Source organism: Schistocerca cancellata, chromosome 11 (genome assembly GCF_023864275.1).
Source record: "Schistocerca cancellata isolate TAMUIC-IGC-003103 chromosome 11, iqSchCanc2.1, whole genome shotgun sequence".
In the NCBI taxonomy this organism is placed as follows: domain Eukaryota; kingdom Metazoa; phylum Arthropoda; class Insecta; order Orthoptera; family Acrididae; genus Schistocerca; species Schistocerca cancellata.
In genome coordinates this window covers 88,065,563-88,080,005 of record NC_064636.1, presented here as the reverse complement: position 1 = coordinate 88,080,005, position 14,443 = coordinate 88,065,563, and the positions used below count along the sequence as shown (strand labels likewise).

Sequence of the window (14,443 nt, the reverse complement as noted above, 5' to 3'; positions counted from 1 at the left end):
GATGAAGCGCCATCTATCGGACATTTTTTGAACTTTTGTATTTTTTTGGTTCTAATAAAACACCATGTCATTCCAAGCATGTGTCAATTTGTACCTCTCTATCTACATTATTCCGTGATTTATTCAGTTTTCAAATTTATACTGACTTTTTGATCACCCTGTATAATAAGAATCACAGGCCCAAACCCTCAGCGAGGTGACACATTGGAAAGAGAGATGTCTCGGGTTTGGCCTTTCTGCCATATATTCCCAGAGTGGCAGACTAATTTAAACCGACAAGTGAGGCCAAAGAGTGTTTCAGATCAGCAAAGGAGAAAAGGGAGCCACTTGCAATGTTGGAAATACACCAAATACCATTTACATATGGAAAAGTATGTTGGAATGAGTGGACGATCAATCAGCACCAAGATCATAAAAAATAAGCAGCATTGCACGTTGGGGCACGTGGAGAAATTCACCACGGCAGAGAACACAATGTGCGACACAGAGCACACGGTACATTTCTCCGACACCCATGTTCTCACTGCAGAGAAGGGCTATCATACCTGACAGTTCAGGAAAGCTATAGAAATACACAAACACGACAACACCTTTAACAAGAAAGAAGAAAGCATCAAAGTGAAGAGAATCTGGATTCCTGTGCTACACCGAACAACCGTAGCAGGCAGCAAGAGGAGAACCACAGTGGTAATGACCAGGGTTAGTCTCTGGATGTCAGTTCACTAGGTACATACAATCTGTGGCCATGAGTGCGATTCCAGTCCACCAAGAGCAATGGAGAGAAGCTTTGACAATGACAACCACTTGTGCTGATGACTTGTCAGAAAAATCGTCAAACACACATTGGCTGAAGAACCCGAGACAGAAGCCAACAGGCAGTGACTCAACAAGTGGCCATGAAAGTCTTAATAATTTTGTAAAAGGAAATTGCTGTTAATCAATATGAATAGATCTAAATGTAATGTCCACTGTATTTTGCATGAGGTGCATTCTAGTTAGGCCACCTCCGATTATTTTTCTCAGGACTGCAAAGAGATAGAAACATGGATTTTGTTTTAAAATACGTGAGCACTCGTCGTGAATGTGCAACAGATATGGCAGCACTGTACAGCACGCACGACTGTAGAGGCAGTGGTGAGAGTGAGGACTGATCTCGATACTTAAACTGGCAAAAAGTGTCTTCCAGATGGGTGCCAGATATGCTGAGAGACAACTGCAAGGGTGTACGCACAGCATATTGCTAGGTAATGTTGATGTTTGATAACAGTACCAGGTGTACCGGTATGAAATGAGTGTTAAGATACAAATGTGTCGATAGGGAACATTTGTTGTGAAAGAGCCTTAATTTTTTTTTGTTTGGTTGGTATGACATTTGTCATAGATATTTAGTATACATGGTGATCGTGCTCTATCAGAAGCAACATGCAAAAGATGGTTTCAACAGTTAATAAATAATGATTTTGATGTAAGAAATGAATGGAAGACCACCAAAAAAGTTCAAAGACGCCGAATTGCAAGCAATATTGGATGAAGATGATACTGAGCCAGAAGCAAATGGCAGCAATGCTAAATGTTGCACAACAAACAGTTTCTGACCGTTTGAAAGCTATAGGAAAGATCCAAAAGTGTGGAAAATGGGTGCCACATGAATTGAATGAAAGACACATGGTAAACCGAAAAATCCTTTGTCAAGTTTTGCTTGAAAGACATGAAAGAAAATCAATTTTGCATCGAATTGTTACCGGCGATGAAAAATGGATTTATTTTAAGAATCCTAAACAGAAAAAAATCGTGGGTTAATCCGGGACAACCGTCAACATCAACTGCAAAACCAGATCGATTCGGCAAGAAGACAATGCTCTGCGTTTGGTGGGATCAGAAAGGTGTGTTGTATCACGAGCTTCTAAAACCCGGTGAAACTGTGAATACTAATCGCTACAGACAACAAATTATCAATTTGAAGTGTGCAATGATCGAAAAAAGAGCAGAATGGGCCAGAAGACATGGCAAAGTAATTTTTTTACACAACAATGCACATGGACACAAAGCAAAACTGGTTCAGGATACAATCAAAACACTTGGCTGGGAGCTGCTACCCCACCTGCCGTATTCACCAGACTTGGCCCCTTCCGACTACCATTTGTTTTCATCAATGGGACACACATTGGCTGAGGAACACTTCGATTCCTACAAAGAAGTCGAAAATTGGGTGTCTGATTGTTTTCCTTCAAAAGACGAACATTTCTATTGGCGTGGTGTCCACAAATTGCCAGAAAGGTGGTCAAAATGTATAGAAAGCAATGGTCAGTACCTTGAATAAAATGTTTTTACTTTTCAATTCAAAATTAGTGTTTCATTTTCACAAAAAAACACTCATTTCATACCGGTACACCTGGTATGAGTGGGACTTCCTTTTTATCAGTCTTGTCAATGGATGAGACACAGATGTGATGTTCTAGTGGTCAAACCCGACTTCTAAAGAAGTGTTTGCGGTAGCCACAGAATCGTGGCAACAACATTGTGAATAATGTGTAAGGCTGCAGGGAGATGAGGTCAAGAAGAGACAAGTTTCACAGTTTTTGTTGATTTGTCTGTTGGGAGAGGGAGGGGGGGGGGGGGGAGATAAAGGGTACATAGGTTGTATATGCAGACAAGTTAAAATATTCCTGTATTTCCCAGTAAAAATTTGCTTTAGTACACTAGTGACAATGTACTTTTCCTCAGAGCTGTAGAACATATCAATCCTTTGAATGGTACAATTTCCCAATACTTTAGGAAAAACATGGCAAAAGACAAAGTATTTTAGAAAGATCTACGATGCGCAGCAATGTGTACACTGCATAGTTTGGTATTACGAAAGTATAAATATGAATTCCACCAAATGCAGCACGGTAGCTTCAAAAGCACTGAAATAGAGATTGTGTGCATGACGCGCTTTTGTCAGCCAATCAAGGCTCACATTACATGATCTCGTCAGCCAATAACAGCAGAGGTTCAAGAGCAGAGGACGCATGATGTAGTCAGCCAACAGCTACATCACTTAATTTGTGTGAACATACAAGCAGGGAAAGTTAATGGTTCAAATACTTCATCCAAGAGCCTCTGCCACATTTTGCTGTCAGCAGACACCATGTACGCACTGTGTTTTGTTGTCGCAAATGGTGCACTTCCTTTGCAGCTAAAGCTTTTTTTTTGTGTGTTATTCTCTTGTACTTTTCCACGTCGGTTTTACAGGTGCTTTGACAATGACGCTTACTCAAAATTAGCTAATCACACGAATAAATAAACATCCCATTACAGCCTACTAAGGACCACGTTTATGTTTATTAAGCATATGGAGGCTGTGGATCACCGAAAATACAAAATTTTAACTACAAGCAGTGCTACACATTTCACCCCTTGAAGGTAAGTACTGGCCAGTCTGTCTCGTAATTTGTTGCGACTACATACACAAATGAGTGAAAACTCCGTGAGCACTGCCCACTGCAGGACTGAATACTGTCTGGTAACTCTGCAGGCACGCAATACGCCAAGAAAAGTAAATGACCAGAGCAGGGACGAATGGGGAGCGAATGCGTAAATCCACAGATTAGGCTACCTTGACGGAGGACAGATTGTTTTGGCCCAGTGTTTGTAAACAGATATCTAGGAAACGGCACTGTCGGCTGTTTGCTTACTACTATTGTGAACAGCTGTGGAAAGTTGTCAAGGACGGCGAAACCACGACGAGACAAGGTGTCAGGTGTCCACCCCTCACCATACAATGTGGATGTCAGAGGCTCGACCCCCTGTAAAGCAGGATAGGGGGAGATCTGCGGCACATCTGATGACAGAATATGAGGCTGGTGCAGGCACAAATGGCGCATATTGTTGAACGTGCAGCTCCACACCAGATGACCCCTACGTGTTCCTATACCGACCCAATGACATCACCAATTAAAACGGCAGTGCACACAGGTTCATTGAGATTCGAAAACAGATCAGTGGTAATGTGTCACCTGCTTAGACGAATCACGTATCCTACGAGCGCAAGTACAAAAATTTCCCGCATTACTGTGACAACACTTCTTACACTGTTCATACTGATTTCTGTCATTTATTTTATTGTTATGCTGTTGTAGTCCCGCTATGAAAGTTTGACTCTGATTCATCCATTTGTCTTCTTTTTGTTGCAGACTGGAAGATGTATCGGGTGCTGAAATTCATAAGAGACTTCCAGCACAATACAGGAACAGAATCATACCGCAATGCAGTGTCTACGAATGGATTACAAAATTCAGAAATGATCGCGTTAAGTACTACGTGTGAGAAAGAAGCCAGATGATGATCCACGGCCGCAAATGATGACGACAACATTTAGGGTGCACATGACACAGTCCCGGTAGACAGACAAGTGCCTTAATGATATGACACATCATCTGCAAATTAGTCACAGTTCTGCCTGCAAAATCGTCCACAACAGATTTGGGTTTCACAAAGTCTGTAAGAGATGCACCCTGAAACAACTCACAGTGTTGCATAAACAATGTGCTTGGCCATCTGTCAAAAACATCTGGATCACTTTGGTAACGAACTTGGTGGCTTCTTAGACGGAATCCGTCAATAGTAATGAAACATGGATGCACCATTACGAGCCAGATAGTGAACGGCAGAGAAACATCCACAACTGCTCAGCAGGAGAAAGTTCAAAACCAAAGCATCTGCAGGAATACTTACGTTTCCCATTTTCTGGGATGCACAAGGTCCAATACTCGAACATTATCAGGCGAGTTACAGCAGTGCCTGTTATAGTGAGGTACTTACTGAGAGGCTAAAGTCTGCAATTCCAAGCAAATGCTGAGGTCTACCGACAAAAGGTGTTGTGCTATTGCACAAAATGTGCATCTACATACCTCTACCCATATTGCTGAAACACTGCAGAAATACAAGTTTCCAGTAACAGCCCATCCACCATACAGTCCTGATCTTGCCCTCTTTCGAATGTCACTTATCTGGTTCACTCAAAGAGGTATTAACGGACCAAGAATTAAAGATTGCGGTGCATGTGTGTCTCACTGTTCAGCCAGAAACTTTCTTTTCTGAAGGTGTCCAGAAACTTGTGCAATGACGCATTAAGCGCAATTAAAGGCAAGGGTACTATATTGAAAGAAAAATGATGTTAACATATGTGTCTTATTTGTATTGCAATAAAAGGTACAGCTATGTTGCGGATAATTTTTCGACTTACCCTCGTCTTATACCAGGTTGATGACTGTGTCCTGATACTCCACCATCTAGGTGAACAGCTGTTTGAAACATGCACACAGGACAGTAGAGGGGATATTACACTACAGGCGGCATTCACCTGGCCTTGCTAGGGTCCTGCCATAGTAATCAAAAGGAGCATGTTAGCCATGGACTCATGAACATTATTGCCAACAGCATGCATTCCTTACTGCTCAATGTCTTCATTGATGGCAATAGCATCTTTCAGCCCAATAACTGTCCATGTCACGTGGTGAGGGTTGTGGTTTGGTGTTTGAGGAATATGAGAGTCAACAAACACTGATGTCTTGGCCATCAAATTCACTCGATCTGAAAGTGATGGACGTTATCTGTGACACTATTGCATGGCAGCTCTGCTTTCACAAACAATCAGCCCACAATTTATGGGAATTGCTTGACCTGAGCATAAACATCTCGTGCCAAACAGGAGATGGGATCAAAAAATAATGAAAATTTCTAATTTCACGCGCTTTGACATATGTTCACATTTTCAGCTTTTATGAATACGTAGTTCATTTTTGACAGTAAAAAATTATATATATGTTTTGAAAAAAGATAAACCTGGAATGAAGTGCAGCACTGTTTTCAAAATGTCTGTGGCTTTTGGTGAAACTACAATGTTGAAGACAAGAGTTTACAAGTGGTCAAACAGGATGTTGAAGATGGTAGTCCTGGATGCCCTAGTACATGAATTACTGATGACAATGTGTAATAAGTGAAGAAAATGGTTCTGGAAAATCACCAAATCACCATCAGAGAGGGTGCTGCTCATGCTGACATATCCCTTGGCTCATGCCATGCAATTTTTTCCAGATATTTAGGTCATGAAACATGTAGCAGCAAAGTTTGTTTCAAGATTGTTGAATTCTGACCAAAACCGACATTGCGTAGAAATCACTCAGGGATTGATGAATGAAGTCAATAACAATCGAGAACCGCTAACAGAGGTTATAGCAGGTGACAAAACATGGGTATATGGGTAAGATGTCAAAACTGAGGCTCCCATGTCCCAATGGAAACTGCCTGAAGAGTGAAGACTGAAAAAACTTCGACACGTTTGATCACATGTGAAGGTTCTTCACTCTGTTTTCTTCAACTACACTGGGATAGTGCATCGTGAGTTCCTGCCTTATGGTTGTATGGTCAATAAGAAATACTTCCTGGAAGTTATGCACAGTTCGCGTGAGGCAATCTGAAGAAAACAACAAGAACTGAAACAAAACCCCTCACAGAAATTGCATCATGATACTGCTCCTGCTCACACGTCTATGCTTGTTTGTGAATTTTTTGGTAAAAAACAAAATAATTGTGTTGCCTCAGCCACCCTATTCATTGTACACGGGCCCCTGCAACTTCTTTATATTCCCGAGGCTGAAGAGAACCACGAAAGGACATTCTGCTGATGATATAAAAACAGAATCACTCAAGAAATGGAACTCCATAAAAAAAGTAATAAAAATAATAAATTAATAAAAAAAAGATTCTTTAGGAATAACAAAAACTCCCATTACATATAAAAACTTATCCAGGACTTGTTAGAACCATGCCACGGAGAATCTATACTGTACTGCATTCCAAAGGTCGACAAACACACTATTAAGCAATATAAAAATCTGTGTATATTGCTACATATGGTGACAGTGCAGTTCCAAGTGGTAATGAAACTGTACGAGGATGTCACAGCCATTCGCTAAACAAAGTGGCAGTAATCTCGTTGAAAACTCACAGAGGCTGAACTGCTTGACACAGCTGGAACCTCCAAATGACAGTCTGAGAACTCCAGAGCGAGCCGCGGCGTTCCTCACCTGCATGTCCCGCAGAGCCACCTTGCCACAGGGGCAGTGGGTGACGACGTCCGGCGAGAGCGCGCAGGGCGCACACCGTCCCTCGTGGCACGCCGCCTCGCACCGGTGGTTGCCGCACGCCAGCGCGCGTCCACACACCTCGCCGCATGCGAAGCTGTCGGCTCGGGCCTCGTCCGAGTCACAGGGTACCTCTCGAGTTGTCTTGCCGCACCAGCACACTGCAAAGGTTGCATCCCAACTTTGTACTGTGTCTCACATTTCAAGTTTAACAACTTTGATGCAGAAAGACTTATAATGTCAAACAAGAGAAAAAACTCTGTTAGAAACAGAAGTAGATATTTATAGCAATATGTTAAAACACACTAACTTTGAGAAGTTAGTAAGATAGGGGTGTATGATACAATACTTACTCATTTAACTGAGCAGATCTTGTTAACTGCCCCTGAGATTAGTTGTCATTAAGGATTCTCCACAGAGAAAACAATACACGATTTACAAGTGAAGTGCTAGCAAAGTTAAACAAGAAAAATTGGCCGTATGGATCATAAAATTCTACCTGGGAAACTTAAGTTTTATGGTATTAATGGCACCCCTCTTGTACGGATGGAATCTTATCTTTATAACAGAAAGCAGGGAGTCTCACTAAACAACTGTATCTCTGGCCTGAAAATACCCTCACAATGGGGCAACATAACATGTGGAGAGAACCATAGGGATTTGTATTGGGTCCACTCTTCCTTGTAACCTATGGAACATAAAGTATGTAAATTATCTTCCAACAACTTGCTTTATTTTATGGTTTTATTGTCCAGTTTTTCTAGGCCTAAACTGAGGAGATAAGTTAAAATCTACACGAGTCACAGGTGACACCCTGCCAAGTAAAAAGTTGCACAATCAACAATATAACATATGTATTTGGTTAATTTTTATCCAGGAACTCCCCAAAGAAACAGAATGAGTGGACCATGAGGAAATTCTTCAGTTCTGCCTGTAAAGTTTATGAATTACTGCTAATATTTTTTTATTGTTTTACTACTTTACTGAATATGGATGTAACACAATACTATACACCTTATCTCACAAGAGTCAGGGAGATGTGAACCAAATGCCTGCCTGGTATTAAATGAGTGAAAGCTGCTAATTCTTGGGAATAAGCTCATACTGTTAACAACAAAACACGATTGAGAAAAATATGTATTGAGAAGCTGCTATCAGAATTCCCAGACTGCTGAAAATGGGCCAACGAGAGGTTCATGGACTTACACCACATACTGCTCGAACTGCCCTTTTCCGAGCCAAAATATACCCTTTGCAAAAGGGAAAAATTACCCCAAACTGTATGTCATAAGTGAATAAAAATAAGCAAAGCAGACTAATTTTCCTGTTGGAATATCACTTACTTTAGATGCTGTTCTAATGGTACATATAGCAGCATTAAGTTTTTGAACATGATCCTGAACATGGGCTTTCCATCACAGCTTACCATCTATCTAAACACCTGGGAATTTGGGTTTGGCAGACTCACTAATCGTATTTCCGTTCTGAATAATCAAAATGTGAGTTTTGGTTGAATTGTTACTCAGCAACTAAATCTGAGTCTTATTGTGATTTAGCATCAATTTATTTCCAACAAGCCAAGAAACTTTGTCTTGAATTGCACTACCTGAGACACTGCCTATGTTGCAGTCAATACTCTTCACAACCATGCTAATGTCATCAGAAAAGAGAAATATCTTGCAGTCACTTACCAGAAGCAGTCCCAGCACTGACCCTCATACTGTGGAGAATGACCTTCTGCTGACTGCCCTTAAAAGTATGAAAAGGACCAAACAACTGTCGGCTGCTATTCTTATTCCACAATGGTCCAATTTCTGCAGTAATATTTTACAATCAACACAACAAATCCCTGTGGTTAAGTCAAAGACAACGTCTAGTGTTTACAACTTTTTCTTTAATCTGTCCCATACTTCACAGTGAAAAAGAGAATATAGCATTTTCAGTTTTTAAACCACGTCTAAAACCAATCTTTACATTTGACAGTACATTATGTGAAGTGGAATGATCAATTACCCTCACATGTATAGCCTTTTCAATAACTTTAGCAGACATTGATGGCGTAGACATAGGTGTAAAATTGTCTACATTATCCATTTCTCCTTTTTCTAAAGCAGTTTCGCTACTGAGCACTTTAATTGTTCAGGAAACTGAAGATTTCTGAAAGTAAAATGGCTAAATATTGTGCTAATGTATGCAGCATAGTGTTTTATTATTCTGCTAGATACCAAAGGACACTTCAAAAACTTTAATGTTTGCTGATGACAAGAACTCCAATGGATACAAAGTCAATCTTAGCAACACAGCTCCAATGATAGCTGTGAACCGCCTGTAGACATATTTCGCTAACAGTTAAAGTTTGTGTCTCACAGGGTCTCATTTTGTAATGTCAAAGAAGTAATGATGATCTTTCAGCTCCAGACGTAGACATTGATGATAATACAGTAAATTCAGCACACTGTGCACCAACTCATAGGGGTCCAGATGGATAACAAGTGGAAATGGAGTTAACACCTCTATATTACAAAAACGCTATCCTCAAACACAGTTCCAGTTACAGCATAGGAGGCAACAAAGATCAGATTTTCAATATTTCAAATACTTATTGGTCAATTTTAAAAAACTTAAAATGCTGTCACAATCTACTCATTACGAAGTATAGCCTTCTGTTAAAAGTTCAACACAATAAGATAATTATTACTGTTAGAAGCTGTACATTTGTCTTGAGGCAGAAAAACTGACAGCCCACAAGTAGACAAAATTCATTCATTCAGTATACGAGAATGATGACATTTAACAACTTCTGACAAAGTTTACACACAGTTTCAAATCTTTACAACACTTTTTCTCGCTGACACCCTCCACTGACAAGGAGAGTTCCCGAGTGGTGGATCGACTTTATGAAATCTCGTATATGGAGACGTAGGTTAAGGTCCAGGTGTCAAACCCTGCTGTCATCCACCCTGGCAGGCTCTCATATGCTAGTAAAAATCAGAATTTTGCAAGATACTCTACAGTTCTAAAATAGGGTCATTCAATGAATGGTTCTACAGGGTAACATTTAAGGTACAGGCTTCATGTGAATGAGGTTGCAGGTGCTTTGGAAAATTTTATTTTTAAATCTTTATGTAAATGATTTTGCTCATTATTTTCATTCGGGTAATTGGATTAAATGTAACTTTTTTTATATTACTTTGTTCATCCTATTAATCAATGTACTAAGTTTCACAACTGCTTTAATTTTTTGCTCCTATCATTCTTTTTCCACTTCGGATCTTAGTAATCATGAATTTAACTACTTTTATTCATCTATCATAACATTTAAAGATTTGAAATGTGCCAATGCATTGGTTAAAATCCAAAATACTCTATTTATATTAATAATATTATCAAAAGGAAAGTTGCCACTCATCATATAGCGGAGATGCTGAGTCGCAGATAGGCACAACAGAAAGACTGTCACAAATAAAGCTTTCGACAAGTAGGACCTTCGTCAAAAATAAACACACACACACACACACACACACACACACACACGTGTGTGTGCAAACAGAACTAACTCACACGACTGCAATCTCAGGCAAATGTAGCCACACAGTACCTGAAGTGTGGCAACAGTTGGCTGACACTGTAGTCGACTGTGTGTGTGTGTGTGTGTGTGTGTGTGTGTGTGTGTGTGTGTGTGTGTGTGTATTTGACGAAGGTCCTACTTGTCGAAAGCTTTATTTGTGACAGTCTTTTTTTTTTGTGCCTATCTGTGACTCAGTGTCTCCGCTATATGGCGAATGGCAACTTTCCTTTGCATAATATTGTTACATTCAATCCAGGATTTTCAATTGTTTACTATTTATATTAATTTACTATTTATATTAATTGAGCAGTTGTGTCAAAAATGTAGCTTTTGTTACAAAATATACATTTTGCACCTTTTTTGTATGATTAATTACAAGGAAACATTAATTCTTATTCTTCTATGGACAAAGTAATGCAGATGAACATTTAAACAAAAGAAGAGATTATAGATAAATTAAATTCAAGTGAAATGAGGAATGGAAATAATAAATAGAATAACATGGACAAAATTATAGATTGATAAAAATAAAAGAAATTAAATTGAAACTAGTATATAAAAATCATTAAAATCACACAGAAAAAAAAGAGCAATTTGAAAATGTTAATATGTTGCTTAAAATGACATAAAAAAGTTTAATGCAATTAATTGAATAAAAGTAATGATCAAAGTCATTTCAAAAAATTATTTTAAATTTTTTTTTGAAAAAACCTGATGAGATTTCTACCCACAACCTCTTGCACGTGAGGCCTGTACCTTAATCGTTATGCTGTTCAACCACTATTTTTAAAGCCGAAGAGCATCACACGAAATTCCAAAATATTTTTCGTTAATAGCTTCCAAATGAATTCTCACCAGGGTGTATGCCTGCAGCGTGTGAAACTTGGGAGCTTAGCCTACACCACTGTATAGATGATTTCAATAAGTTGATCCCGCAGCTGGGGACCTCTCTGTAAAGAAATTTCAATGAACAAATGATAAAAGTAAGTAAAGAGAAAAAAATCCGTGATTAACATGATAGAGAAGAGAAATTAAAAGCACACACACACACACACACACACACACACACACACACACACAGGGGAGAGGGGAGGGGGAGGGGGAGCGGGAAAGGTAGGGGGAGAGGGAGCGGGAGAGGGTGGGGGAGAGGGTGGGGGAGAGGGTGGGGGAGAGGGTGGGGGAGAGGGTGGGGGAGAGGGTGGGGGAGAGGGTGGGGGAGAGGGTGGGGGAGAGGGTGGGGGAGGGGGTGGGGGAGGGGGTGGGGGAGGGGGTGGGGGAGGGGGTGGGGGAGGGGGTGGGGGGAGAGGGTGGGGGAGAGGGTGGGGGAGAGGGTGGGGGAGGGGGAGCGGGAGGGGGAGCGGGAGAGGGAGCGGGAGAAGGAGCGGGAGAAGGAGCGGGAGAAGGAGCGGGAGGGGGAGCGGGAGGGGGAGCGGGAGGGGGAGCGGGAGGGGGAGAGGAGCTGCAACGAGAACAAAATGGCAAAGATGGTGAGAGATTGAAGAATGGATCTACCAACAAGACGTTGCCTTTACTTTCTGATGATAACGATGACTTTCGGCTATGGAGGCACATAATGAAGAAGAGAGTTTGGGAGTGTGCCTGGTGCAGGAGAGAGGGAGAGGATTTGCTGCTACCCTACCCTACCTTTGGTTTCTACCAGCTGGCACTTGCCGCACGGTCCCGGGTGGCACGTCCGCTCGCAGCGGTGCCGTCCGCAGGACAGGGAGCGGCCGCACGTCGCGCCGCACACCACCTGCTGCCCGCACACCACCAGCCGGCTCTCCCGGCCGCAGCCACACGACCTGCAGCATCCGGCCACACACGTCAATCTTCCCTACATCCACATGTTGTTATACAGTGATATCACATACTATTGTACACTAGATAGTTCGAGAATATCACAGCTGCACGTAGAGTGGATGTCGGAAACGCAGCAAGTACAAGTCTAATGTTGCAGGTTGAACTCTTCACAAATCGAAGCACCTCTGTTACATTACAGAGATAAATTCTGCCGAAATTTTTACAAAGGCACAGACGGTGTTTAGAAAGGACAGATTGCATGCAACCGGTGGTGGCGTGTTTGTAGCTGTTAGTAGTAGTTTATCCTGTAGTGAGGTAGAAGTGGATAGTTCCTGTGAAATATTATGGGTGGAGGTTACACTCAATAACCGAGCTAGGTTATTAATTGGCTCCTTTTACCGACCTCCCGATTCAGCAGCATTAGTGGCAGAACAACTGAGAGAAAATCTGGAATACATTTCACATAAATTTTCTCAGCATGTTATAGTCTTAGGTGGAGATTTCAATTTACCACATATAGACTGGGGCACTCAGATGTTTAGGACGGGTGGTAGGGACAGAGCATTGAGTGACATTATACAGAGTGCACTATCCGAAAACTACCTCGAGCAGTTAAACAGAGAACCGACTCGTGGAGATAACATCTTGGACCTATTGATAACAGACAGACCCAAGCTTTTCGACTCTGTAAGTGCAGAACAGGGAATAGATGATCGTAAGGCCGTTGCAGCATCCCTGAATATGGAAGTAAATAGGAATATAAAAAAAGGGAGGAAGGTTTATCTGTTTAGCAAGAGTAATAGAAGGCAGATTTCAGACTACCTAACAGATCGAAACAAAAATTTCTGTTCCGACACTGACAATGTTGAGTGTTTATGGGAAAAGTTCAAAGCAATCGTAAAATGCGTTTTAGACAGGTACGTGCCGAGTAAAACTGTGAGGGATGGGAAAAACCCACTGTGGTTCAACAACAAAGTTAGGAAACTACTGCGAAAGCAAAGAGAGCTTCACTGCAAGTTTAAACGCAGCCAAAACCTCTCAGACAAACAGAAGCTAAACAATGTCAAAGTTAGCGTAAGGAGGGCTAAGCGTGAAGCGGTCAGTGAATTCGAAAGTAAAATTCTATGTACCGACTTGACAGAAAATCCTAGGAAGTTCTGGATTATGTTAAATCAGTAAGTGGCTCGAAACAGCATATCCAGACACTCCGGGATGATGAACGCATTGAAACAGAGGATGACACGCGTAAAGCTGAAATACTAAACACCTTTTTCCAAAGCTGTTTCACAGAGGAAGACCGCACTGCAGTTCCTTCTCTAAATCCTCGCACAAACGAAAAAATGGCTGACATCGAAATAAGTGTCCAAGGAATAGAAAAGCAACTGGAATCACTCAACAGAGGAAACTTCACTGGACCTGACGGGATACCAATTCGATTCTACACAGAGTGCGCGAAAGAACTTGCCCCCCTTCTAACGGCCGTTTACCGCAAGTCTCTAGAGGAACGGAAGGTTCCAAATGATTGGAAAAGAGCACAGGTAGTCCCAGTCTTCAAGAAGGGTCGTCGAGCAGATGCGCAAAACTATAGACCTATATCTCTGACGTCGATCTGTTGTAGAATTTTAGAACATGTTTTTTGCTCGCGTACCATGTCGTTTCTGAAAACCCGGAATCTACTCTGTAGGAATCAACATGGATTCCAGAAACAGCGATCGTGTGAGACCCAACACGTTTTATTTGTTCATGAGACCCAGAAAAGATTGGATACAGGCTCCCAGGTAGATGCTATTTTCCTTGACTTCCGGAAGGCATTCGATACAGTTCCGCACTGTCGCCTGATAAACAAAGTAAGAGCCTACGGAATATCAGACCAGCTGTGTGGCTGGATTGACGAGTTTTTAGCAAACAGAACACAGCATGTTGTTCTCAATGGAGAGACGTCTACAGA

General features: G+C 41.4%; 1 protein-coding gene across 1 annotated transcript in view; it reads right to left on the bottom strand.

Annotated features, from left to right (window-relative positions):
- The window catches only part of LOC126108247 (protein shuttle craft), a 276,697-nt gene that overhangs the window by 146,411 nt on the left and 115,843 nt on the right, over positions 1 to 14,443 (bottom strand). The window contains exons 9-10 of the mRNA XM_049913476.1: positions 12,340 to 12,497; positions 7,071 to 7,288 (exon numbers count right to left, since the gene is read on the bottom strand). Coding sequence (XP_049769433.1) covers positions 7,071 to 7,288; positions 12,340 to 12,497 — 376 coding nt within the window. The remainder of the gene's footprint in view (positions 1 to 7,070; positions 7,289 to 12,339; positions 12,498 to 14,443) is intronic.